The sequence below is a fragment of the Meleagris gallopavo genome, chromosome 1, assembly GCF_905368555.1.
Source record: "Meleagris gallopavo chromosome 1, MGAL_WU_HG_1.1, whole genome shotgun sequence".
Lineage (NCBI taxonomy): Eukaryota > Metazoa > Chordata > Aves > Galliformes > Phasianidae > Meleagris > Meleagris gallopavo.
This window is the reverse complement of record NC_139404.1, coordinates 50,193,926-50,219,455: the sequence shown is the minus strand read 5'-3', so window position 1 is coordinate 50,219,455 and position 25,530 is coordinate 50,193,926. Positions and strand designations below refer to the sequence as shown.

At 44.6% G+C, this 25,530-nt stretch overlaps 2 protein-coding genes across 2 annotated transcripts; one reads left to right on the top strand and one right to left on the bottom strand.

The window, feature by feature from the left end:
* The first annotated feature begins 245 nt into the window (after nucleotides 1-245).
* On the top strand, nucleotides 246-6,365 carry KDELR3 (KDEL endoplasmic reticulum protein retention receptor 3). Its single transcript, XM_003202280.5, has 5 exons — nucleotides 246-649; nucleotides 1,400-1,500; nucleotides 2,089-2,247; nucleotides 2,554-2,806; nucleotides 4,525-6,365. The coding sequence occupies exons 1-5, from the start codon at nucleotides 559-561 to the stop codon at nucleotides 4,563-4,565; spliced, it is 645 nt and encodes a 214-aa protein (XP_003202328.2). The 5' UTR covers nucleotides 246-558; the 3' UTR covers nucleotides 4,566-6,365.
* On the bottom strand, nucleotides 6,110-25,319 carry DDX17 (DEAD-box helicase 17). Its single transcript, XM_085226353.1, has 13 exons — nucleotides 24,951-25,319; nucleotides 20,915-21,065; nucleotides 18,931-19,030; nucleotides 18,664-18,797; nucleotides 17,865-17,930; nucleotides 17,434-17,575; nucleotides 15,335-15,495; nucleotides 15,079-15,251; nucleotides 14,709-14,819; nucleotides 14,146-14,207; nucleotides 13,724-13,783; nucleotides 9,276-9,515; nucleotides 6,110-8,602 (listed from the first exon to the last, which is right to left on the bottom strand). The coding sequence occupies exons 1-13, from the start codon at nucleotides 24,992-24,994 to the stop codon at nucleotides 8,079-8,081; spliced, it is 1,968 nt and encodes a 655-aa protein (XP_085082479.1). The 5' UTR covers nucleotides 24,995-25,319; the 3' UTR covers nucleotides 6,110-8,078.
* Between the last annotated feature and the right edge of the window lie 211 nt (nucleotides 25,320-25,530).

The window sequence follows — 25,530 nt, the reverse complement described above, 5'->3', positions numbered from 1 at the left end:
AGTGACGGCAGCCCGGTATGTCACATCCATGCTTGATGGGGCCACGGGACTGCCAACATGGCACAAGATGCTGCAGCAGCATCCCAGCCCGCAGGATGGATGACCCTTTCCCCCCGCCTTTTCTCCTTTAAGGATGCTTCCGCGTGTAACTTGAGACAAGTGAGGGAAAAGAAAGGAGAGGAAGGGGTAAAAAAAAAAAAAAAAAAAAAAAAGGGGAAAGGGAAAAATAGTGCAGTTATTCCCGCCTCCGCCTCCTCCTTTCTCTCCTCCCCGGCCAGCCAGGAGCCACGTCACCCAGCGCTGCTCCGGGGCTGCTGAGAGGACAAAACCTAACTTTGCACAGGCCCTGCACAGAAGAGAAAGGCAGCGTCAGGAACGCTGTTCTGGGAGAGAGAAAGTCCAGGGACGTTGGGGCAGGGGATGTGGAGCCTTGGGAAGGCATAGAGAAGAGAGCTCCGGACTCTGAGAGAAGGGAAAGTTCAGCCGGAGGAAAGCGTACGCTCGGCTGAGGACGGAACTCCCCGCGGGGTTTTACAGCTGCCCTCGCCCACCGCCGCCATGAATATCTTCCGCATCCTAGGGGACGTCTCCCACTTGTTGGCCATCATCATCCTGCTGGTGAAGATCCACAGGTCCAAGTCCTGTGCTGGTGAGTGCTCTCTGGGCAAGGAGGGGACCCTACTCCTCAGCTCTTCAGAGGCATCAGGCTCCTCTTCCTTCCTCCTCTGCGCTGCCTCCCGGCTTCTTCTCCAGCTTCTCTCCCATCCCTTTCTGGTACGCCTTGGTGGTTTTTTGTCAAGCCCATCACTGGGCTTTGCTGTGGTATGCAGAAGGCTCCACAGCCTGGTGGATAGCTTCCTCGCCAGGAGGGAGAAGGATGTGCTGGAAGGATGTGATGTGGCACGGCACACGGCCACGGGGAAAGTGTCTGGGTGACAGCGAAGCATAGGGGAGGAGAGTGATAAGGCAGAAAGTGAGCATGAGAAGGTTTGGTGGCACCAAAAGCAATGACCTCTGGTGAAAAGATGCAGAGAGAATGCTGCTTCAGCCTAGAGGCCCTGTTCGGGCAAGGCATGCAGAGCAGTTGCTTCCCACAGAGCCGGAGGCTTGCAGGTAGATGAGAGGATGGGTTCAGCTGTGTTCATCCATGTTTGCCATCCCACCAGTAGTGACAGCAGCACCAACATACGTGGGCCAGTCCCCAGTCCCACAGCAATTCACCACAATGAGAGATGGGCAGGCGTGTTAGGAAGAGGTCTTTGTGATGGTGAGTTCCTGGCTTCTGGAGAAACACACGTATACAAGTGATCTCAAAAAAAAAAGCACAGGGCAAAACCCACATCTGAAGGGTTTTTTTCTCTCACCTGCCTTGCCTTTCTCTCCTCTCCTTGCCATGCAGGTATCTCGGGGAAAAGCCAGATTCTTTTTGCCCTCGTCTTCACTACCCGCTACCTGGACCTGTTCACAACCTTCATCTCCCTCTACAACACCGTGATGAAGGTAAGGAGAGCAGCAGAGAAGCAGATGTTCCCCCCAGCTCGCCATGGTTTCACCGCATTAGTTTTTCAGCCACAGGGAGACAGGAGCAACTCCATCTTCTTTGCCCGTCACCAAAGCTAGTGGGTTACACACAGGAAGAGCAGCTAAAGGAGCTCCCTTTAGTGTCACCAGCCCCCCACTAACCATAATGCAATGCTCTTTGCATTAAACAAGTGAGCCCACCACAGTTAGCACCATCAAGACCAGCTTGAGATGCTGTGAATGAGGGCTGGGCATGCTTGCAAAACAAGAGCACAACAGTTGGCTGCCACCAAGCCAACATCTTAACAGAGAGCCTGAGAGTTCTCAAACAACAGTTACCCTCACGGTAGGGGCAGAGTGGCAATCTCTAATTGACCACAGGAGCACCTCTAACACCAGTCAGTCATAAGCCAGTGTAGAAAGATTGTTCACTGCTATCTCACCACAGCACAGCCCAGCAGGTGAACAGACCTGGCTTTCGGCAAAGCTGACTGAAGCCAAGCTCCTGTTCAAGCACAGGCAGCGCGATCGCAGGTCAGATCTTGCAGTTCTACTTCTCTCCCCCAGGTCATTTTTTTGATATGTGCCTACATCACCGTGTACATGATCTACGTGAAATTCCGGAAAACTTTTGATAGTGAGAACGACTCCTTTCGCCTGGAGTTCCTCCTGGTCCCTGTGACAGGCCTGTCCTTCCTGGAGAACCACAGCTTCACCCCCCTGGAGGTAAGGAAAGCATGGGGCAGGAGAGGGGAGGGAAGCCTGGCACTACCCAGATTGCAGGATGTTGAAGATCTCAGGTTTTTAATGCCGAAAGCATGTAGGAGAGGCAAGGCTGGTAATCCATGAAGAACACGTAATCTGTAGAGCAGCTCAGCACCGTCTTCTCTCATTGCCCACTCTGTCAAGAGTAAAGCTTTGGGTCCTTCCATGTCATTGGAGTTGGACTAGATGACCCTTCAGGGTCCCTTCCAACTCACATGATTCTATGATGATTCTATCATCACCACCACCTTCATTTGCACCTCACAGATACTCTGGACCTTCTCCATCTACCTGGAGTCTGTAGCTATCCTCCCTCAGCTCTTCATGATCAGCAAGACAGGGGAAGCAGAGACCATCACAACGCATTACCTTTTCTTCCTGGGCCTCTATCGAGCCCTCTATATCGCCAACTGGGTCTGGCGCTACCACACCGAGAAGTTCTATGACCAGATTGCTGTGGTCTCTGGGGTGGTACAGACCATCTTCTACTGCGACTTCTTCTATCTCTATGTTACCAAAGGTGGGTGAAAGTGTTGGTATACACTGGATGCGGTCATTTGGCCTTCTTGCGGCTTGCCAGGTGTTAATCCTTGAGTTCACTCCTTATCTGTGTAGAAATTTAAACCAGAGCTCAGCCTGGTTTAAGCCCACCCTGAGAAGTTAATGTTTTCTGGTGTATTCATTTCCACGTGCTTTTTGAAATTATGAATCACAAAAAAACCTCAGAGGGGGAAGAAAAAATAGCCACAGGCAGGCAATGCACCTGCAGACATATGGAGGCAATATTAAGCCTACTTTTCCTTTCGGTGTAAAAGACGCAGCATTCCCAAGGACTCATTCTGTAGGAAGACAGGCATCTGCACGTACAAGACTCTGCAGTTTCCCAAAACCAGATGCCAGTGATGGCTGCATACCAGCGCTAACGGGCATACAATCTGGTAGAACACGCTACGGTGCTGAGGCTAAAGAAGGCTTTAAACTGCTCATTTGCTGAGAAGGGAGGAATTTGATGAAACACAGCTCTACAGACATTTTCTTCTTTCCTGTTCCCCAACTATTCCACCAGATCCTGTGCTGGGGGCTCTGATGGGTGGCTCTAAGCAGCTCCATGCGCTGTTCCTGCTGGTAGAGAGGTGATGGCATAGAACAGAGGGCTGGCCTTGGTGGATTAAGATTTTCTTCTGTAACTGAAACATCTCTGACGTTAGAAAATTACTTTGCAAAACCACCATCAAGGTGCCCTACGTCAATTCCTTTTTTTCCTCCCATCGCCCATTTTAGCTTCAGTCAGTTCACGAGGCCTGCATCCTTACATTCTGTTAGAAATCTATACCCTTTGCAGTTGTGGAAGGTGGAACAAAAGGGGAAAAAAAAAACAAAAAAAAAACCTCACAACTGCTGGCTTTTGGTCTCACATCACTAGGCATAAAGCTGCAGAACTCAGATGACACAGAAGGGAGAAATAAAAAACATTTGTCCCTGGGACACCACAGCAGGAAGAGAATTGCCTTTCCCCCCCCCCCATCCCCCTTCTTTTACACAACTGTTCTGGATCAAGGGAAAGGAGAAGGTGGCGGGAGATATGCAAATGCTTGGCAGTCATTTATGGCAACCAGAAATGTTATAGCAGGTTGCATCTCTCTTACTTGCAAAAAAGAAAAAGCATCTTTTCAAAACATTTCTATCACAGGAGAGCGCAGACAAAAGGGCAGCGATTCTGGTAAGGAAAGCAAGGATGCTGTATAAAAAGAAACCTACTTAATAAGGTTACAAAGCATTGCAAAGGGATTTTTATATAATGCCAGTTCTCTTTATCTTGTTTTTAAAACTAGATGAGCTGCTTTCTGTTTAATGCAGGGACCTGAAAGATGAAGGGAGTCTTCAGCTCCCCAAAACTTGGGTTTCACAGAACAGCTGAGGTTGGAAGCACCTGCAGGGATCATCTACCCCAACCCCCGGTGTTTGTGAGCCTCCCAGCCAAGCTTCCCACAGCACATCAACAGGGGAAGCTTGCAGGCTCTGGCCATAAGGCCATTTATTCTCCTTTAGAAGTAATGAAAGTGTACCAGGGACAGAAGAGTGTATTATATCAAAGGGAAAAAAAAAAAAAAATAATATTGGTTTGAAAACCTGGCAGCCTGCTATCTAGTGGTCCAAATTATCAGATTCAGAATAGTTGTAGAAACAATGGATCAGTTTATATTCCCAGCAAGCCTTCATTACCATCTCTTTTCGCAGTCCTAAAAGGAAAGAAGCTAAGCCTTCCAATGCCTGTTTGAAGCCGTTTCCAGACAACACCAGAAATTCCAAAGATGAAACTCTATTGACCACAGCTTTCCTTTCCTGGCCCTTGTTGACTGAAGAATGGCTCAGCTGGGCTTCACTCCAGTGCCAGGAAGACAGCGAGGCCAGGACAGCTGGTATGCTTGTCACCTGGATGAGACTCTCCCTCCATTTTGTTGTGTTTCTTCTTACTTGAAATTGGTGCTAATAAGTAGTGCTGGCCAATACTAAGAAATACAGATCGTTTTCTCCCTGTTCTTCCTAGCACTCACCTCTATAACATGCCTCTACCTTACCCTGAAACACCACAAGAAGTAAAAGGGAAACTGTCACACAGTCCTTCAGTCCCCAACAAATGCCATAGTGAAGAGGGCGCGTTATCATGAAGTCTGATAACATATACAAAGGTCACTGGCCCCTATGTGCAACCACAGAATAGCCCAAGTTGGAATGAACCCACAAAGACTGAGTCCCACTCCTGGCTCCACGCAGGACCATCCAAAATTCAACAGTTATACCACCCGTACGTGAACTACCGCCCTCTCAAAAATTAACTCTGCTTGAACCCCAACCTATTAAGGTCCGCGTTACCTTCACATGGCAGGAATCTTCCATTCCACAGGTATTCCAGCACCCTCCCCACTCACTCATCTCCAATGAGGGTTCCTCACGTTCTACAGATGAGGGACATTTCGATTATAATTCAGAGGGTTGCCAACAGATGTTCCCAACCCCTTGGATTTGACTTCTTTTAACAACTGGGAAGAACGGGGGCAAATGTTGTTTTACGCTCCAAAAATAATAAAGACAAAAGTTCACAGTTTATTGACAACAGTGTTTTTATTTATACCTACAAAAGAAAACAAGATGGTATCAAAAGGACAATTTACAAACTAAGAATAGTAACATAGCTCTTAGTATCCTGTGTCTGAACACCACAGATCTATGAATCTCTCAATTCAAGTCTTCGTTAATACAACAGGAATGTGTTCAGAGACCAGCAAACGTGTGAAACGAGATGCTGATCCCACACAAAGCCACTAACCCTTCCATTGTTCAGAGAAGTCCAAACAGTAAATTGCTTCAGGAAGTGGGAGGGGAGGAGACACCCAAGTCGTTATGACACTCCCACAGAACTTTTTACAGATTGAAAACAACGCAAACGATACTAGAGGCTAATGCTTATCAACGAGGGCCCTCCAGCTGGTATATGGAACAGAGCAGCAGGCACCAGGTGGGACAGGGGCAGCACATGCCACGGTGCGTTTAAGCGTTCAACGATCTGGTTAACACTCCAAACTGAACCCAGACCCTGGACTTCAGCTGACCTCAGTAACAATAAAGCACTGCAAGACTTGGCATATATATGTTTACATGTGCACAAGTCTCCCCCAAATGAAGTAAAAGCGATAGCAAACTATAAGGCAGCTTTGATGGCCCAGAGACCCTTCCTAAAGCCAGTCAGCAAGATGCCCTACTCCTACACCCCTCAAACACATTTCTGCATCAGTCACAAATTTAAAAAAAAGTTTTTTTTAAAAAATAATAAACCTCTATGCTTGCTTGTGAGGGAAGCCAAAGACAGATCAGTCAGTGCCTGGCTAAATGAAATGTTTCTGGCTTTCACTTAACACAAGCAAAGAAATTGCTTGCCTAAGCAATGGAATTTGAAGAGGGAATAAGGGAAGCAAGGTTCTGGAAAAAATCACTCCCTTCTCCCTCTGTGTCAGCAACCTACCTGTGTACTGCACAAACCGATGTGCATTTATCTCACAAAATTAATACTCTGGGAATTTTTTAAAAAAAAAAATCTGTATAAGCAAGCTTTTTGCCTGGACTATAAGAAGTTCCACTCTGTTACAGAAGGGGTGGGCTGCCTTGCTCATCCATATGCAAGAATGCCAACAGGGAGAAAAAAAAAAAAAAAAAAAAAAAAAACAGAAAAAAAAACCAAACAACCCAGCAAACCAACAACCCAACAATCTGCATTTTCTTAATGCAAAGTGTATGCCTCACAAACCAGGAGATATATCCATTCTTTTGTCACGTTATCAGATATAGAGTGGCTAACTTCTCTTATCATCTACCATCTCTGAACCGTCTCATATTAGAAATAACAAGTCGACAACACGCTTTACTAAAGGGGAAACCCCCCACACACCCACCTTAGCCTGTAAAATAAACAATTTACTTATTTACTAAAATTTCACTCTTCTCTAACATTTTCTAAAATGCTACCTACCTGCAAGAGCTGAGCTCAAAGGGACCAATGGAACGGGGAAATGCACTCAAAAGCCAGGAAAAGCAATAGTCAGAGCAAGGTACAAAAGAAAGAAAGCTTCAGAATTAAGATGCACTAACCAGCTCACTCCTTACCTCATGGAAAGGAGATTCCAGGCAATCTCCTCCTCCGCCCTTCCTCCCCTTGCCCCTCCCCCCAACCCACCCTATTCAAACCTTGTAAAGGTGGAAAACTCCATCCCATTTTGCTCAGTGTAGCAGCATTCAGAGCATTTCCCATGGCAAGAAGTGAGTTTGTTCACCAAGGAAAGACAAACAAGATACGCCGTTCGTGGTCTTCATTCTGTTCAGTTTCTGGGCTCTCAAATAAGACTTATCTCCATAAACCCAACGGTAGGAACTTGAGAGCAGAAACTAGTTTAAGGGTAGCCAGGTTTCAGGCATTAATGACTCTGCAATTTAACAACTGCAAGAGAAAGGACTTATTTGGCTGAATGCTACAGCAGTAATACCCTACAGTGACTTTACCTAGTTTTCAGGTATTGAATCCAAGACAAGTTTAGTCTTCGACACGGGTTTTAATCTCAACTTCCCTACTGCAGGTACCTCCTACAGGTACCAGAAGATGGGCTGCTGCTACCAGAGCTGCAGAGAATGCCAGCAATTTACTCAGAACACTGCACTGAGACAAATGAGCAGAGTTTTCCTATAGAAAGTTACCTATGATAGATTACAAGCAACAATAGTGAGCTACTTTAAAAAAATATATTAAGATTAGGAAAAGTGAGCATTGCTCCCTTGCATTTATCATGTTAAATGAACTGCTTTTTGGCTCCCCAAAGGTTCCCACCTCTCTGGATACTTCCTGAAATTAAGTTAATGTATTACAGAATAGAAACTTCCTCCCCTCAAAGCAAGTTCTTTTGCACAAACCTTAGACACCAAGATGATCGAGCTGGGACCTATCTGCCTTATACTCATTTATTTTAGAGAAAATAAAATTTCCGATTTCCTCAACATGCAAGACAAAAAATAATAAATTTTCCAGTCAACTATATATATCTCTTTAAAAAAAAAAAAAAAGGAAAAAAAGGATAGAGTCAGTAATGTGGATTACTGGGGGCCATTTTTGATGGGCTCAAGGGATTTGAACGGTGAATTCTAAGCCTAGCCTGCATGAGAGAGACATCACAATGGGAAAGAAGAGAAAGAAAAGGTTCCTTTAAATGCAAGAGGTCTAACACTGGTCACCAGCAGGCGAAGTGGTCTCATTTGCGTGAGGGTGGAGGGGGTGGGGGCGGGGGTGGGTACTGGTAGGTGGCAGTCTGTCCCATATAGCCCATCACATTAGTGGCAGGGGGCTGAGGAAACTGTTGTGACATGAGCGGCTGTGGCTGCTGGCCTGAGCGCCCCACCATCCCTGCATACTGCTGTTGGGTAGTGCTCTGTGAGGTTCTCCCAGCGGTGGCAGCTGTGGTGCTGGCACCATAGCCACTAGCACTGTACTCCGCAGTGCCATAGCCACTCGTGCCATAGGCAGCTGCTCCATAGCTCCCTTGAGTGTAACCATACTGGCTCTGTGCTGCCCCAAAAGCGGAATTTGGGCTCCCGTAGGCACTGCCATAGGTCTTGTTGGCTCCGTTGGCATAACTGTCACCACGCTCACGGTCTCTGAAGCCACCTGAGTCTCTCCGGCCCTCTTTCACTCCCCGGAGCCTCCTGTCACACTCTTCCTGGTACATCAGGTTAGGGTTGTTTACTGAACTGCTCGTTCGGTAACGAGAACGACCTCCTGGCGATGGATACATTAAGATTTAGTACCGTGAACAAGTTTTAAACAACGAACCGTGGTAATTATTGCCACCCTTTCTCCCCCTTCTACAGGCAGGGCACTGCCCACACAGAGCAAAGCCTTTCGCCTGACCTGCACGGCTGTGTGCATACATCCCTGCGTTTTGTTCAAGGTGTAGCTACGAAGCTCAGGAAGTGTTAATGAGTGCACTCGGAGACAAAGGAAACAGAAGAAGTATAGGACTAGCTTAGGGATGTAATGAAACCTATTATTCCTTCAGGGAGAGGAGGAAAAAAATAGTCTCAGCCCATGAAGGTGAGGTCAGAAAACCCATTCCCTGCTTTTAACTGTACTTGTGCATGCACACACATCCTGCATCAGTGTTTAGGTAGGAGCTACAAGACATTAATTCCTTCACGTAGAATTAGCTCTTTGAGAATATTATCGGGGGAAAAAAAGAAAAAAGAAAAATCTGACTAAGCTATAATAGTAGCCTACTAGCTTGTAAAAAAGAAATACTTATAGAACACACGGAGATCTCAGGTAAAAAACAAGTATATCGCTGATCTTTTCTCCTAGATTTTTGCTTATTACTTCCTTATCCTCCTTCGATCTTCCCTCCCTCAAAATGGAAACCTACTCCCTACGTAGCCCCTTCCCCATTTGTTTTTACCTCCACCACCACCTCCTCCTCCTCTGTGGTCCACAAGCTGCATCAGCTTTGGATTGATGGCTTGATTGGCTTCTTCCAACACTTTGATAAGCTCCCTGGCTTGTTTCAGGTTTCCTGGTGTGAAGAACGTGTACGCAGTACCTTTGTTGGTACTACGCGCGGTACGGCCAATGCGGTGCACGTAATCTTCAGAGCTGTTCGGATAGTCGTAGTTTATCACAAATTTAACGTCTTCCACATCTTGAGAAGTGCCCAGGTGCGAAGCACAGTGAAAGGGTGGGGTTGAGGAAAGGGGAGAAGAAGAGAGGACGTGCCAACGAAAGGTGGGGAGCACGAATGCAGGTGACAGTAATAAGAAAAAAAAAAACAACACCAAGTTAGCAAATGCATGGAATAGATACAAGACAGACTCATCCCAAAAGAGTAGAAGACTCGGATTTGAGATCATCGGGAACAAAGACCAGCATCCTGAAAAACAGTGGTAGATTTCAAGCAGCTTCTCCCTGCACTCAAATTCATCCTCCCCAGAATGCGTTTCTCTGTATTGCAGCGTTAAATTCATTGATGTTGGTGAATAAGCCAACTAATTCTGTACTTTTTTTTTTTTTTTCTCCAAAGCACAATCTTGATGGTGAAAACCACACCATCTGACACAGCAAACTGGGGTGGAAGAAGGGAAGGATTGCCACTGTCAAGCTTTTACTCTGTTGGGAGAAGTCTAACAAGTAATAACAGTAATGAGATCACTTACCTTCCATTGGGTAACATGAAATAAAACGCAAGTCTTACCAATATTTACTTTTACAATCCTAACAAGGATACAGTGAGCTATCTCCCCTAGCCTCAAGTTTAATGCACTCCAATCACACTACTATTCAGACAACTCATTAAAAACTGTACAGATCATACCTACAGTATCTTAACTTAGCTGCATAGTTATCACAAGAAGGCATTGCACTAACATTTCACTGTGCTGTTCTGTCCACTTCGGGCAAGCTTTGGTAATTTGGGCCATCCTGCATTCTGTTTACAGTTCCCAACTTCCCACATCAGATAGAAGCAGGAAATGAAGGGATCAAAACTGCTGGGTAAAGAATACTAAAAGAGATTAGAGCTGCACACCTTCCGGGGAGACTTCAGAAACTCGTGGGACAGAAACAAAGCAAATGTTAGTGTAACACTTCAGTGAAAGCATCTAAAGTACCAAAACCACCTATTTGCTACGGTACAGAACATTAAAAAACGCACGGTTTTACAGTAAGTGTCCTAACAGCTCGTGAAAAAAAAAAAAATCTGCATTTTAAGACGAATATTCTGAAAATATCCAAAATAAAACACAGATTTTTGTGATTTCCTTTTTTTTTCTTTTTTGTTTTAAAGAGAGAAACGTTCTCTGTTTGTTACCAGACCGATGCACACTCCCTCCTCCTGTGGGAAACCGCTGCAGCCGATCCCGTCTCTTTGCCTTTTATTTTTGGCGGCCTCCTTTCGAAAACTCCGCCCTCTGACACGGGACCACTGGAGCGCGGGGAGCATGCATCAAGGGTCCGTGGCAGCGAGAAGTCCCCACACACGCTCGCTCTGTGAACTGGCTTAGATGCTTCTCTGTAGCCCCATTTGGTTGGGAAGCGCCGGAGAACCTGGCTTCAGGTAAAAGTTTCAGGTCCTCCAACGCTTTCTGTCCCCGATTTGGGGCTCTTAGGGGCATTTGTCAAAAAAAAAAGGAGATGCGAAAAATAACATCCAAAGGGTCAGACTGCATCTATTGCCCAGACTGCGTCAATTTCAAAGGGGTCGTAGGAAAAAATAAAAATGAGGGGGGTTGTAGTGGCAAGAGGGGACTTTATGTCTGTTTCTTATTACAGCAAAGGGGGGGCTCCTCAGTCTTTGCTGGCTCCAAAGTCCTGAATCACACCAAAAAAAGGGAGTGAGAAGGCAGGTTTCACAGGGGGCTGCGCGAGTCTCCAGCTAGGGTCCTTGATGCAACAGGTTTTTTAAGAAGGGGAAAGCGAAACAGAGAGGAGTTCACATGACAGATTGCATCTTCACAGCCAGGGTACAACTAGTTTGACAAGCTGCAGGCTACATGATCCTCAGTCAGCCCCATTATGCACATCCATCAGTAGCAAAGAAACGTGAATTACCACAGAGGATAAAGGATGTGCTTTCCCAGCAGAAAGTGCAGGGAAGCGGAGCTATCGATGTAGACAGCACTGACTTGACTGGGGAGGACTGGGAAGAATGGGAAGGCAGGAAGAGGAAAACGTAAGACTGTTGTCCAGACTAGAAAGTGAACCTGGCAGAGCACGCAGCTGGCTGAAGAAATACCCGAGCAAGTACAAGACTCGGCTTCTCCAGTCTAGCATGCTCCAAAGTGTTTGTGCACACTCACAGTCTTCCCGCACTTTCAGAAGATCATGTGGCAGGAACTAAAATTGAAACTGTCAATCGTTTTTTGACAGCTGTTTGGGAAACATGCCCTTTGTCATGCCATCAGAGTATCCTATGGCACAGTCTCCGATTATGGTATTAATTAGAAGGGACAAACTAGCAAACATGCTAGTCTAGAGAGCTGGTTTGACCATCAATGTAGATGTGCCCCCACCCCTGCACTGAGAATGATCTGTAGCTGATATCAAAGTTTCTGTTAAAGAAAACAAAACAAAACAAATTCAATGTTTTTAGTTTAATAGACTGAACAAAAAAAAAAAAAAAAAAGAAAATAAAAAAAAAAAAAGATCAGTGCAGAGAGAGGACCTCACTCCAGGGAATTATCACAAAGAAGTCATTATGGGACTCAGAACTTACCTGGCAGAAGCTTTTTTGAAACCAATGTTCCATTAAGAAGAGGGAAAGCCCTGGTGACTCAGCCAAAAGGCGCGCGCCCCTGTTTTATGTTATTTAGGTAGAAGCCTTCACTTTCCAGGATCTTGGAGGAAGTCGTCCAGAAGTTTGCCAGTTAAGTGACTTATTTTAAGAAGCAGCAAACTCAGGGCCCCAAAACAAGCAGAGATGTTGTTCAGTAACAAGAAACAGACTCTGGTACCTTTCCCCCACAGCTTAGGTGAAGTGGAGGATGGGAAGTGGGGAGACTGTTTTCTGAAGTGTTATCCAATTGAGTAGTTTCAGTGAGTGTTTTTGAGGGGGGTGAGGCTGTTTTAAATGTCTAGGCAAGATGCACAAAGAAGCTACCAGCACATAGCAAGCCTGTTTAAAAAACGCTGCTAGAGAAAGCAGCTCTCTTTCATACAAACTAGTTTCAGGCCTCTGTCCCTTCTCCCAACAGGCCCAAGTTCTAACTGCACAGGTCCAGACATGACCCTAGAGGGCAGAGACTGAAGTCCATATAATCACCTCTCTGAGGAAGTGTTGGACGTTTTTTGAATGGGGAGGGGAAGGAGGGGTGCAGGTTGTGTGAACAAAGGCTGCCACATCTCGTAATGGTCTGCCTGTGTTAAAGTGACCATAAGATGCACAGCACAGCCACCCTTTCAGCATATGAAAAATAGAGTTTAAATAATGGTGACTTCCAATAAACCCGAGATTTTTCAGATGTTATCTGCAATAATGAGCATTAATTTTGTCTAAAATTCACCATTACAAGACATTGACCCCTAAGTGGTTTATCTTCTGCCACTCAGGGAGGTTGGAATATTCAGTGCATGTTATTAAACTCAGCACTTCAGAAATCATCCTCCCCTTTTAGAGCAGGCAGATGCTTAAGGGCTGTGCCTAGCAGAGTGTTTCACAGCCCAAGTATGCTCATTTAAGAAGGGGGTGCAACTGATGCATCCAGACAGATCATTTTCATTCTACCAGAATTGAGTGGTGCAATTTTCATTCAGTTACAGTATCGGGCAACACTGTCAATGGCCATATGTAAGCTCAGTGATCCTGCCTAGAAGGAACACAGAGAAGGGAAATTACATGTCAAAGTCAAAAATCTAGAACAGTGCTTTCTCAGATGTGAACACATCTGCAGGGTAAAGATATGTACATGTTGGGGTTTGTATGTTTCAATCTGTGGTGCACTATGCAGGAGAATATTAGCTATTTGCAGTTGAAATGCTCTCCCACAACTTCCTACTTGGGCTTTATCTGGCACGCTCTGAACAGAGCCATCCATCCCTATAATCCAGCAACAAAAGCCGGATTTGGGGAAGAAGTGAGTGTGGTGGAAGGGTTGGGTTGCATAATTGGACGTCTCTTCTCCCTCTTGGCGATCGATTAGTCATGCCTAGGCCTTGCTGCAGACCAAAGCCTGTTCATTAGGAGCAGGAAGAGACTTTGAATATGAAAGAAAAAAAAAAGATTAATGTTAAAAAACGTATTTCACATGTGGGGGAAAATCACGCTTTGATTTTTTTTTTTTTTTTTTTAAAGAAAACATTTCAGGCCATAGAAGAAAAATATGCAGCAGTAGGCAAGAGTGGTCTATGTGTACAAACCTAGCCCACGAGATGCAACGTCGGTAGCAATGAGGATAGGAGCCTTTCCAGAGCGAAACTCTGTAAAACAAAGCATGCTATGAAGCAAGACTTTTCAAAACAAGATAACCTTATCTGAACTTGATTTATATTAAATGCTCACTTTCCAGAATCTTGGTAATATATACGTCAATTTCAGAAAACCCAGCAAGTCAGGAAATAACACATCAATTACTTCTCCAAAATCTAGCATCGCAGGTTAAGCTAATTTTCCCACTGCACTTTTATCAAATACAACCACTGAAATTATCAGTAAAGGCAAAAGAAAATCCTCTGAAATGTATCTATCGGGCACAGAGACAAAAGAAAGCCTAAGAACAGCATGTCTCAATAAGTTACATGCAGCAGCCCGAGTTATGCCCCCCCCTCAGTGATGGACTCACCATTAAGCACCCAATCTCTTTCTGGCTGACTCTTGTCTCCATGGATACACATAGCTGGCCAACTGCCAAACAGAGATGTACATTAGTATAGACAGAAAGTACATATATTAAAGGCAACAGGAAGCTTTACTGGCATTTCAGAAAGAAGGCAGAAAATAAAACATTTGAGAAATATTTTTATTCCCCATCTCCTTCCTCTGGCCTTTACCTACCCAGAATGTATGCTTGCACATTAAGATGCACCTAGAATGTTTCTTGCATATTAAACCCACTAACTATATAGCAGCCATCTAAGCCAAATCGCATTTGCTATATTGATGCTGTCCCTGCCAGTTCATTACATCAGTATTCTGATATACTGAAAGCAGCACAGTTGACAAATATTCTCTCTTGCATTAATGCTTTGATGGACTGGAATATTCCAGGAAATTAAGACTGAATTCAGCCAAGAACCAAACGGACAGGTTGTTCCCAACAACAGCAAGGCAAACGTTTAAACCTTGCTGCTTTTTATTACAGTTTCTGTTTCTCACTAGAAGCAAAGGGTGGAGGGAGTTAATCACCCATCTCTGCGCATCCTTCGAGTGAGATCATCACATCGTCTCTTTGTCTCCACAAAGATGATGGTCTTATTTTCCTTCTCCGCCATGATTTCTTCCATTAGCTGTATCAGTCTAAAATAGACAAGAGAGCACTGAGCACATATACACATTGATAAAGCCAGCACCACTTACACAAAATTTAGGTCTACTGTACAGTACTATGGTTAGAACATATGCAATAGATTGGATAAATACAGGACTTACTTGCCTGGTAACATTCAAAGGTTAAGTAATACCTCAAAGGAAATTCACTGTTCAGAATTCATATTTGACAATGCCGATACTAAAATATAGCCAAAAAAACTGAAACACTAGGGAAAAATGAGCGTACTTATGGTCCTTCTCACTCTCCATGCATACATCCACTATCTGCAGGATATTGTGGTTGGCGCTCAGCTCCAAGTTCCCCACATTGATCTGAACATAGTCCTGCAGGAAGTCCTCAGCAAGCTGGCGCACTTCTTTGGGCCAGGTGGCACTCCACATCAGAGTCTGTCTGTCAGGCTAAGAGAAAGGGAAAAAGGTTTGAGGTTGTGAACTTCAGATGGGAAACAGAAGGAGGCTGTTCTTTTACAAGGTTCACACACCCTGATCTGGTCAACAATTTTGCGAATCTGGGGTTCAAAGCCCATGTCTAACATCCTATCTGCTTCGTCCAGCACGAGGTATGTACACCGACGAAGGTTGGTCTTCCCTGCCTCAAGGAAGTCAATCAAGCGACCCGGTGTAGCAATGCAGATCTCCACACCTTCGAAACAGAAGGAGAAAAAAAGAATAAGGCTCTTCATTTGAATGTCAATTGGTATTTTTAGTCAGAATGAATCACCTTCTAGAGCAAAATAGTTTAAATAAAATGAAAAAGCACCACCCTCATCCATATCCAAGATTGACTCATTTCAGTAGAAGCCCTAGTTTCTTTTAATAATTCATTTTTTTCCCATTCTGAAGTTACCGTTACAGCACCATTAGAACAATAAATGCAGTACAGAAGCTAAAAGCTTACTGTCAGAAAACACCGGCTAAAAGCACAGAACACCAGCTGCCCAAAAATCAGAACCAAAATAAGCTTCTACTCAACCCTGACCCCCTTTCATCCATGATTATACAATCTAGAGAGCTCTCTAGGAAAAATAACAGTGACCTACAACTAAACTAAACCTGTTCAACAAGCATCAAGCGTCTCCCTTGCTGCACAGGTCAAATTAGTTTCACTTCTACTTTTTTTTTTCTTTAGTTTTAAATCACAGATTGAAATCACGGCCTTTAATATTGAATAATAATGCTGTAATTGTGACAGTCACCAAACCCGTAACTGCTAGCATAAAAACAGAATTCAAGTATTCACAAAGCAGCATCAAGTATGTTAATTTATATATTTCTTAAAATGGTGGAAGGGGTCCCTCAACTTTCAAGCCTCGGAGGCGAGTTCCTTGGTGTCACAGAAATACCCACAAGCATTAAGTTTAGCCAAGTAATGAATTGAGAAACAAAAAAACAAACAAAAAGCAGCACAAAATCCGAATACTTTCATCAATGCTTCACTTTCAGATGCACAGTACGCTGAGGCAGCCCTGATCTTTCTGTTTGCGTCAACTTGGGCTCCTCAGAGCTGATGAAGCTGGCAAAGCTATGCAAGAATTAGACTTCTTACAGAGTCATAGGTTTGCTAAAGACACTAAAAAAACTGTACTTTGTTATCAGCAATGTATTCCTCCAAAGCAAATTCACCAGACACTAAGAAAATCACAACCAAGTCAAGTGTTCAATGAGCTCTACCCAACAATCTTTGCTGCAGCAAATAGTAAGCAACGCTCCAAAGACAGTAACTCTTACCTGCCCAAATTATCTAACTAACAAGTTTTCTTCATAAAGAGATCACCCACTGCACAGCACTACAGAAAAGTATGCAAAATTTCACCAAGTTGACCCTCTCACTGTCTTTTCATATAATATTGTCTCTCCCACTGACGATGCTGCTTTGAACAGGAGTGCACCGCTGTCCTATTGAATAGAACTATCCCACAGCCTTCTACCACACATTGTCATTATATATTATATATACATTATATATTAGTATGTTATCCTGATACTGCAGTGTTCACTAATAACTCTTCAAACTACAGTGGTAAGTAAAAACTTTTGATTTCTTGCGCAGATCTGCACGTGTGAGCTTTATCTTACATCTTCTCGCACAATTATATCCATTTCTTCTTAGCCTAGAGAAGGTTAAACCCTCAGAACATTCCTGCCTTTGAAATTACATGCAGATAGCCCTTGATGTAAGGTTGGGTCACCACAGCACTACTGCTGCTGCTGCAGAAACACGGCACCTTATTATTCTTAACTCCATCCCTTTGCTACGTTAGGAAAGGTAATTGCAGAATTTTATGGAGGTGTCACAAGCAGAAAGCTTAGTCCTTAAGAACAAGTTCTAGTGACCTTCACAAGTTCGAAGATAAAATGGAAAGGAAGTCTAATATCCAAATAAGCCAATATACAACACTATCATTGCAAGGGGAAGAAGAGACAACTTCTCAACCACTAATACCTCTTCAATCAGGCTTTAAGATCACTCTCAAATTCACAGGTTGTTTTTTTGTTGTTGTTGCTTTTTTTTGTTTGTTTGTTTTTTAAACACCACTCCAGAAATTTGCAAACACGTAATTTAAAATCTAAATTAAATTACCTCTTTCTAGATCTCTGATCTGGGGACCTTTGGGTGCTCCTCCATAAATGCAGGTACTCTTCAGCCTTGAACATTTGCCATAATCGTCAGCCACCTGCTGCACCTGCTGGGCCAACTCCCTGGTAGGTGCGAGAACCAGGCACTGCAGAAGGAATCAATTCAGGTTAGCCAAGCTGTAGACACAGCCCTAACTTAAGGGCTCTGCTCAAATGCCATAAGCAAAGCCAGACCATCTGCTCTCTATTAGCTAAAACGTAGAAATATCTTCAGATTATGTCAGGAATTACACAGAATTTCAACTAATGAGTGGGATGTTCACATTGTGATTGTAAATGTGCTCTACTTACTATTTTGATATATCAATTAAAGCACACATCTCGTTAACGCTGCCATGCCATACAGATAAAAGAAGAGATCTGACAAGCACTTACAATTGGGCCATCCCCTCTCTCCAAATATGGCTGGTGGTTGATGTGAACAATTGCAGGCAACAGGTACTGAAACAAAAAAACTTTATGTCAAGACAGAGGACTTCAATATTCAATGCTAAACGATCACCTGCTGTGACAACTGGGCTGTGGGAAGAGCCCCCTTCGCCTAACATCCCTTCAAAAGCCACTACATGTTTCAGAGCTAGGAATAGATCTCATCTGTATTAACACCTACAAAACCATACTTGTATTTATTCAAAAGATGAGATTTCCAGAGCTGCTGGATAGAGCCACCTCATCTGCTTTTGGCATAGGTGGAAAACTTGGCTGCTTAGCACCTTTGAAGAAAAGGCACACTTAAATTTGGAGCCTCAATTAGTAGAATTGAGTCATCCTGGCTCTAAACAATGCTTTTCGTAAAGAAGGAAATACCTTCCTGGCCACTGCAGATAAAATTAATATATTAATGAAGACTCAACCATCATTTCTTTGGATTTTCATATTTAGTAAGACAAATACACCATAAAGCATGTACTATTTCTTAAACCACACCGTAAGCACGGAGAAAAGAAGTGTTTCAACATCAAAAAAGAACCACGCAAAAAAACACATCTGTGAATGAGACAGGTTAGATGAGCTGAGGCTCACCCACGATGCAATAAAGAAAGCTTTAAAAACATGCACAAGTCTCACTTTATGCTTGTAGTATTAAGACCAAACACTGTAACAAGCAGCCAAGGGTAATTTCCACAAGGCAACAGTGAAAATAAGAATGGAGAAGAAAGGGAAGAATACATACTGCGAGTGTCTTCCCAGAGCCAGTCTGCGCAATGCCCACCATATCACGACCACTGAGAGCAAGTGGAAAGCCTTGGCACTGAATTGGAGTGGGTTCTGTGAAATTCTGGTCCATCAGGGCATCCATCACATACTCTAAACGTTTAAGGAAGGAAAAGGTTTCTTTAAGGATAACCGAAGCTAAATGTAGTTTCAGAAAACCTTGTAGAAACAGCACTTACTGCTTTTGAGTATTCCTCATTTTCTTAAAGAAAGGCAAAATACTTACGTGGAAAGCTACACTGGTGGAAGGCAAACACGGGCTTGGGGCAGCCCTCCATTCCTCTAATTGTTATCTCTTTCTTCCTTCTCAGCTCTTCAACTTCATACTATTTACATGGAGAAAAAAAATGCAAAGAAAAGCCAGATTTCAGCAGGATCCTCAAGCACGTGCTTCTAACTATTAAGTTACTTCACACCTCTACCCAACGGCTTACTTTGGGACATCAGATCGACAAGATCTCAAAATGACTGCTTTCCTTAGGATTTCACCCTTAGATCAAGCTGTCACATAGGCTCTCAACCAATCAGAGGTAAGGCTTCTCTACAAAGCATAGAACCTGCATCTGTTTTCTTCCAACCAGCCTTTCTAAAAACAAGTGTATCAATACCATGTCTTAAAAGCCTTTTTCCTTCTTCCAAGGCCAGAATTTATCAACAGCTTCAAAAGTGAATAGAAGCAGAGGGACAGACTAAGCATGTTCTATACAACAGTACTGAGAACCCAATAAATAAAATAGCCCCTGCCGTACTACAAACAAGGTGAAGGCAGGGCAGTCCCTCTCTTTCCATTAAAACATACCAAAGAATTTCCTTTCTGCTTCTAAGAAGCCCAGGCAACATCACAATGACACACTAATGCCCTAATACTTCAAAATAATACTTCTGAAATGTGTATTCACAAAAGGACAATTTTAGGATCAGGGGAAGTGGCTGTCCAGGTTTGAACCTGAAGCATAGCAAGGACACTGGTTAGCAGGGCATGTCTAGCTGTGGCAGTGGAAGGCAGTACAGGCTACAAAAACAGACCAGGAGCTGGATTTGTCCAGCCTGGGAGAGAGGACTAACAAGGGAATCTAACAGCTACTTTCAGCTCTTTGTTGTGAGCTACTTTAGAGAAGATGGAGCCAGACCTTAAAAACTTCAATTAGTTATTGAGGAAAAAAAAGCCATGAGAAACATTAAGACCTGAGACAGCTACACAGATGGATACATACTCTAATCATCCCTGGGACATCTGAACTAAGAAGGACAAAGCATTAAGCAACCTGCTTGAGCTCTGAGCAGAGCATTAGGTGAGATCTCCTGAGGTCCAGAGGAGAGCCACAAAGATGATCAGGGGACTGGAGCACCTCACCTACGAAGACAGGCTGAGGGAGCTGGGCTTGTTCAGCCTGGAGAAATGAAGGCTGCAGGGTGATTTAACTGCAGCCTTTCAGTACCTAAAGGGAGCCTATAAACAGGAGGGGAATCAACTCTCTGTAAGGATAGATAACAGTGGGACCAGGAGAAATGGTTTTAAGTTGAAGGAGGGAAGATTTAGGCTGGATATCAGGAGGAAGTTCTTTAATACGAGTGGTGAGGTGCTGGAACAGGCTGCCCAGAGAGGCTGTGGATGCCCCGTCCCTGGAGGTGTTCAAGGCCAGGTTGGATGGGGCCCTGGGCAGCCTGGTCTAGTATTAGGTATGGAGGTTGGTGGCCCTGCATGGGGCAGGGGGGTTGGAGATTCACGATCCCTTCCAACCCGGGACATTCTGTGAAGTTACTTTTTTCAGCCTAAACTGCCATCACAAAACTGTATTTCTCCCAAATCTTCTTCAAGTATTTGTACCAATCTTAGTTCATTATTTTTGGTTCTTTCAGGGCCTCCCCAGTAGAGCAACTCTGAAGTCCTCTAATTTGCATCTACACTGACAAAGGATGACATTTTCATTTGAAAATCTCATGTAGCAGATCACAGCAGCGTTTTGATGGTGAGCTGTAAGTGGCCAAATGTAAAATACCATGTATAAAAATGGCTGAAAACAGAAGCATCACCTCTGCTGACGTTACAGTGACAGCAACTACAAGTGTGAGGCAGCAGAGGACAAACATGCCAAACAAGATTAATGAAGAGACATTTTTATTACGCACTGTTCCAGAGGCCCTAGAACAAAGCCTTCCACTTGTGACACTTTTTGTTGTATGTAAAAGGACCGAACTTGAAAACTTACTGGAGTAAGCCTGGCCACTTCTGGATGTTCCACATAAAAATTCTTCTCAAACTTGGGCAGTTCATTTAAGTCCCATTTTTTCTTTCGTAAGCGCTCCCCCGGGTTACCAAACTTCTTTGGAGGAAGAGGACCGCCACGGCTTGCTCCAAACCTGGAAATACCAACATAAATAACAAACAGAAGAATTTAGTTGGGAATTTGCGTATTTCTTTAGCATTTCCACTCCTCTTCTTCCCCTTGACATGAGCACAATATTCTCACAGTTCACTTTCTCTCTTCCCCCTAGAAACCAATACTATGATAGCATACAGCAACATAAACATGCCCTGTGCCCATTCTAACCCAAAGCCATCCTCGAGGTTCCTTTCAGCACAGCCATTTTTAGGTCACTGCCTTAAAACTCCCACCAGCAGATGGGAGCTGTCTCCAGGATCCCTCTCCTGGGGCAAAGCTGCTGGTACAGCCTTGCCTCTTATTTTTCACTGAAGCTTAGATTACATTTAAAACATGGATAGACGAAAAGCACGGGAGAAATCTCTAATCACAAGTTCCTTCCATCTTAAGGTTAGTTTTTATTAAGACAATTGCTATTTTCCTTTCTCCCCTTCTCCAGCTTCTCCCCTTTCTTATCAAGCCATATGCCTCAAATACAAAACAAGGAAAAACAAAAAGGAAACAAGGCCAGCGAAGCTTGATAGTCTGTGTACAACACTAGAACCAAGGCAATAAGTAACACCTCCCTTTTTAAACCAGCCACAGCAGAACAAAACCACAAACCAAAACAAATCCACCGGAGGGGGGAGGGAGAAAAAAAAAAAGAAAAAAAAAAGATCTTACTTCAAACATCTCTGATTCTGCTAAAAAACGTCCTAAGTATCAAGCAGTGCCAAGTTACTGTTCTCTCACAGAAGTTTTATTTACTCGGTTAATTTCACGCACTTCAGAAGGTTAAGAACTCTCCTATGACTCAGGGATGCAGTAAACAAAACAATAACTTCTGGCAAAAATCTATAGTAATACTGAATTCAAGTGGTATGAAGCAGTTACTTACTGGATACATTATAAATTATTATTTACTTTAAAATTTCACCAGAAAAATTACAGTCAACAAAACAAACCAAAAGCTACAGAAATCCCAAAGCAGTTTTCATCAGCTGGTAACTAAGGAGAGGAGAGCATGATAAAAACTAAAGTAGATTTGAAATACTGCTTGCGTTACCTTTATTACAGGACTATCTGTTCAGACAGTAGCCACATTTGCTCTTTAAACTGCTTCCTAAAGGAAATTACAAAATGACAAAGGCTAAGAGACCAAAAAGGAGAACTTGAACATATTAACAGGAAGGAGTTACACTGTTGGAAAAAGCATGGCAGATATAACTTAACTTACAGCCAGCGATGTAAATTCTAATGTTTGTTTTGCTGCAACTGTTTCATTACATCTCTTCCCCCTTGTATAAATACCCCTTATTTTCTCCTCCTACGTTCACCAGGTTCCCCACCAGCACCCTGTGTAATCAGTCATTTCTGTCATAGGCAATGATCATAAAACACCATTTCAAAATTTAAGCATTTAGCTGCCTTCTGGGACAGAGGAAAAACAACAATAGTACAAATCATATCCAGAAACATTCTGCTCTGCTGAAGGTATGTGCTGCTGACCATGCTAACTTGAGGTCCAAATGCTAACTACTGACGTAACCAAGCAGTTCTACAGAAGGCACAGACAGCCTGGAGTCTACTGGAGGGCTAGAGGAAAAGCTGACTGCAAGACAGGACCCCAAAACACCTGAGCACTCTATGTGCTCCACAGCTATCCAGAGGGAAGGATCCATACACAGAGAATGGTGACACACTGGAACAGGTTGCCCAAGGAGGTTCTGGATGCCCCATCCCTGCAGGCATTCAAGGCCAGGCTGGATGTGGCTCTGGGCAGCCTGGTCTGGTGATTGGTGACCCTGCACATAGCAGGGGGTTGAAACTGGATGATCATAGTGGTCCTTTTCAACCCAGGCCATTCTATGATTATGATTCATGTGCTCTGACACGAGTGCAGCAGTTCCAGTTCTCTGTCCCCATACGCAATATGGCTGCACACTGACCTGAGGGAAGGGAACCCTGCTGCACTCCTGCAACCCTGCTAACCTGGTGGGAACCACTCGATTCCAGGCTCCAGTCGAGTTGATTTAAATCTAGGATTACTTCACTGAGAAATTCAGACTGACCCAGAACATTCCTCTCTAACACAAGTATGCCACAGATTCTGGGACAGAAGTGAGAGAATTTATTACATTCCAGAGCAAAACAGTACAGCTGCCTATCCTAAGCAGTCATCCACAGCTCATTCCTGAGAGGAAGAAAACTGGAAGTCTGTATTTGTTAGCACAGGGAAAAGTCAGCACTAGGAAGATGAAGAACTTCTGAACACAGCATCCTGGGTGGCCCCGCTTTCTCAGAGAGATTATTTATGAATTGCTTGTCGGTGGCTGAATCCTGATACATTAAATCTTCTGGTGTAATAGGCCAAGAAAACAATTTTCCATGCAGATGTCCAAAAACCTGACAAATAAGGCACTCCTCCTTACTTGCTTCTTATACCACGTACCTGATCTTAACCAGGAGAATCAACAACCAAAGCCCTTCTGCAGAGTACGACCACACAAATTTCATGCATGCTAAGCATTGTAACAACACTCTGAATAGTGTTACTTTAGGTAACTCTAACAAAGTCTGCATACTCAAACACTCTCTCTATACTCCAAAAGCAGCTGGGCCTGAACTATCTCAGATTGCCAAAGCATTTACACTGATGTCCTTGTGTTGTGCTCAGTTGGAAAGCTCATGGTGGAAAAACACAACCATCCTCCCTGTGAAAAAAAGTGAAAGGATGCTTTAAGTTCAGAGTGTGAAATGTGGGCGCAAAGATAAAGCCTAAATATGACTATCTTCCTCCACAGATGAAGAGAAACTAAATGTTAAAGTGGATTTTGACACGTAAACAAAATATTCCTCAATCTGCCATTGAGAAAAAAGGGAAAAATAAGACCAAAAAACATGAGAATCAGTCTTAATATGGCAGACCAAATCCATATAGTACGTTTACTGTTGAGAACGGAGGCCTAACTACTTGCTACTATAAGGATGGAAAACACCACTCTCCTAAAATGGTTTTCACTTTCTCTAGGATGAGTCTTATTGCTTTTAACCCTCAGAAAGAAAACCAAGTTACAAACCATTTATATATTATAACGTCATCCTATTGCTGCCATTCTTAGAAGGAGTCAAACCTGCAAAACCCTTTCATAATCTTTTCAATAGCAACACTGGAAGCACGGAGCAGTAGGCCATAACCACAGCAGCCAGACAGCTCCCATTCGATTGCTCCATCAGCTTGGTCATGCTAAGGCTAGTCATGCTAAGGCTGGTCACGCTCAGCTTGGTCGTGCCTGCTAAGCACAGCCCAGGCCATGTTTACAGCCATTGGCCTCCTGAGAATGCAGGCAGATCGGCGGTAGCTTTCACTCTCATTTCCTCTCACGAGAAGGGCCCCATCACCAACTGCCATCTTCTGAGGGAGACCCAAAGGAGCAATGACAGCATGAAGGGCAGCGCCAGGCCACAGAGACCCCCGCTGGTGGCTGGTGGGGAGCAGGGAGGGGAGAGGTGGTTGGGTAAAGGAGAAAATAAATTAAGGATACAGGGAGAAAAGGAAGAGGTAGGCCTTAGAACTGCAAACTAGGCACGTCAGTAAAAAAAAAAGAGTAAATAAAAACAAAGCCACCCCTAGCTTCCAGAACTGTGATAATACGCTTCTCAACGTGAAAATCAGAGGTGAAAAATCCGTCCTCACCCCCCACCTCCTCCCCCAATGCCCCCTCACACTCCTCAACGCGATCATGTGAGGAGAAATCCCCCTCCCAACCCCTCCCCTCGGCCCCCAGCCTCTTCAACTGAGGTGAGCGTTCCCCAACCCCTTCCCTCCCCCCCTTCGCTCGCCTCCCGCCCCCCAGCCCGGCCCTCCCCGTCGCCCCCTTACCCGCCGCGGTCCCGGTCTCGCCCCCGGTCCCCGAAGCCCCTCATCGCCCCCGGGGGGGTTGGCGAGAGGCATCGGAATGCCGGACGTGGTGACGGCGAGGGGCTGGGGGTGCGGGGCGAGGGCCCGGCCAGCGCCGGCTGGGTCTCGGAGGACTCGCTTTGCGCCACCTCGGCTCTCGGGAGGGACACAAACGAAGAAGAATTGGTCAGTGGGTCAGAGACCCGCTGAGCGTCGGCGGAGGGAACGGCGGGGCTCTCGGTCGGCTCCAGGGCCCGTCAAGTGTGGAGACGCTCGCGTCTTCTTCCTCCGTGCTCCCGGCACAAAATGGCCGCCGCCACCCCAACCCGCTTCACTTACGTTACGGGCGCCCCGGCGCTGCGCAAACTGCGGCTCCCGAAAATGCCTACGCTTATTCCCGGAAGCCAACTACGTCCTATGCGCTCATGGCGAAACGCCGCTCCGAATGGAGAGCGAGATACGGAAGTTGCGTAGCTTTCTATACTTAAGCTGCCCCAGCGCGAGGCGGGGAGGAAAGAGAGTATCGCTCTTCTTATTCCTCAAAGTCTGCTACGCAAGGAGC

Excerpts from the sequence above, each read along its gene's own strand:
- KDELR3 (XM_003202280.5), top strand. The coding sequence starts at position 559 with ATGAATATCTTCCGCATCCTAGGGGACGTCTCCCACTTGTTGGCCATC. Across the intron at positions 650-1,399 it reads CAGGTCCAAGTCCTGTGCTG|GTATCTCGGGGAAAAGCCAG; the intron begins GTGAGTGCTCTC and ends CTTGCCATGCAG. Across the intron at positions 2,807-4,524 it reads CTATCTCTATGTTACCAAAG|TCCTAAAAGGAAAGAAGCTA; the intron begins GTGGGTGAAAGT and ends CTCTTTTCGCAG.
- DDX17 (XM_085226353.1), bottom strand. The coding sequence starts at position 24,994 with ATGAGGGGCTTCGGGGACCGGGGGCGAGACCGGGACCGCGGCGG. Across the intron at positions 21,066-24,950 it reads CGAGACCGGGACCGCGGCGG|GTTTGGAGCAAGCCGTGGCG; the intron begins GTAAGGGGGCGA and ends TGGTATTTCCAG. Across the intron at positions 17,576-17,864 it reads AGAGAGGGGATGGCCCAATT|TGCCTGGTTCTCGCACCTAC; the intron begins GTAAGTGCTTGT and ends TTCCTTCTGCAG.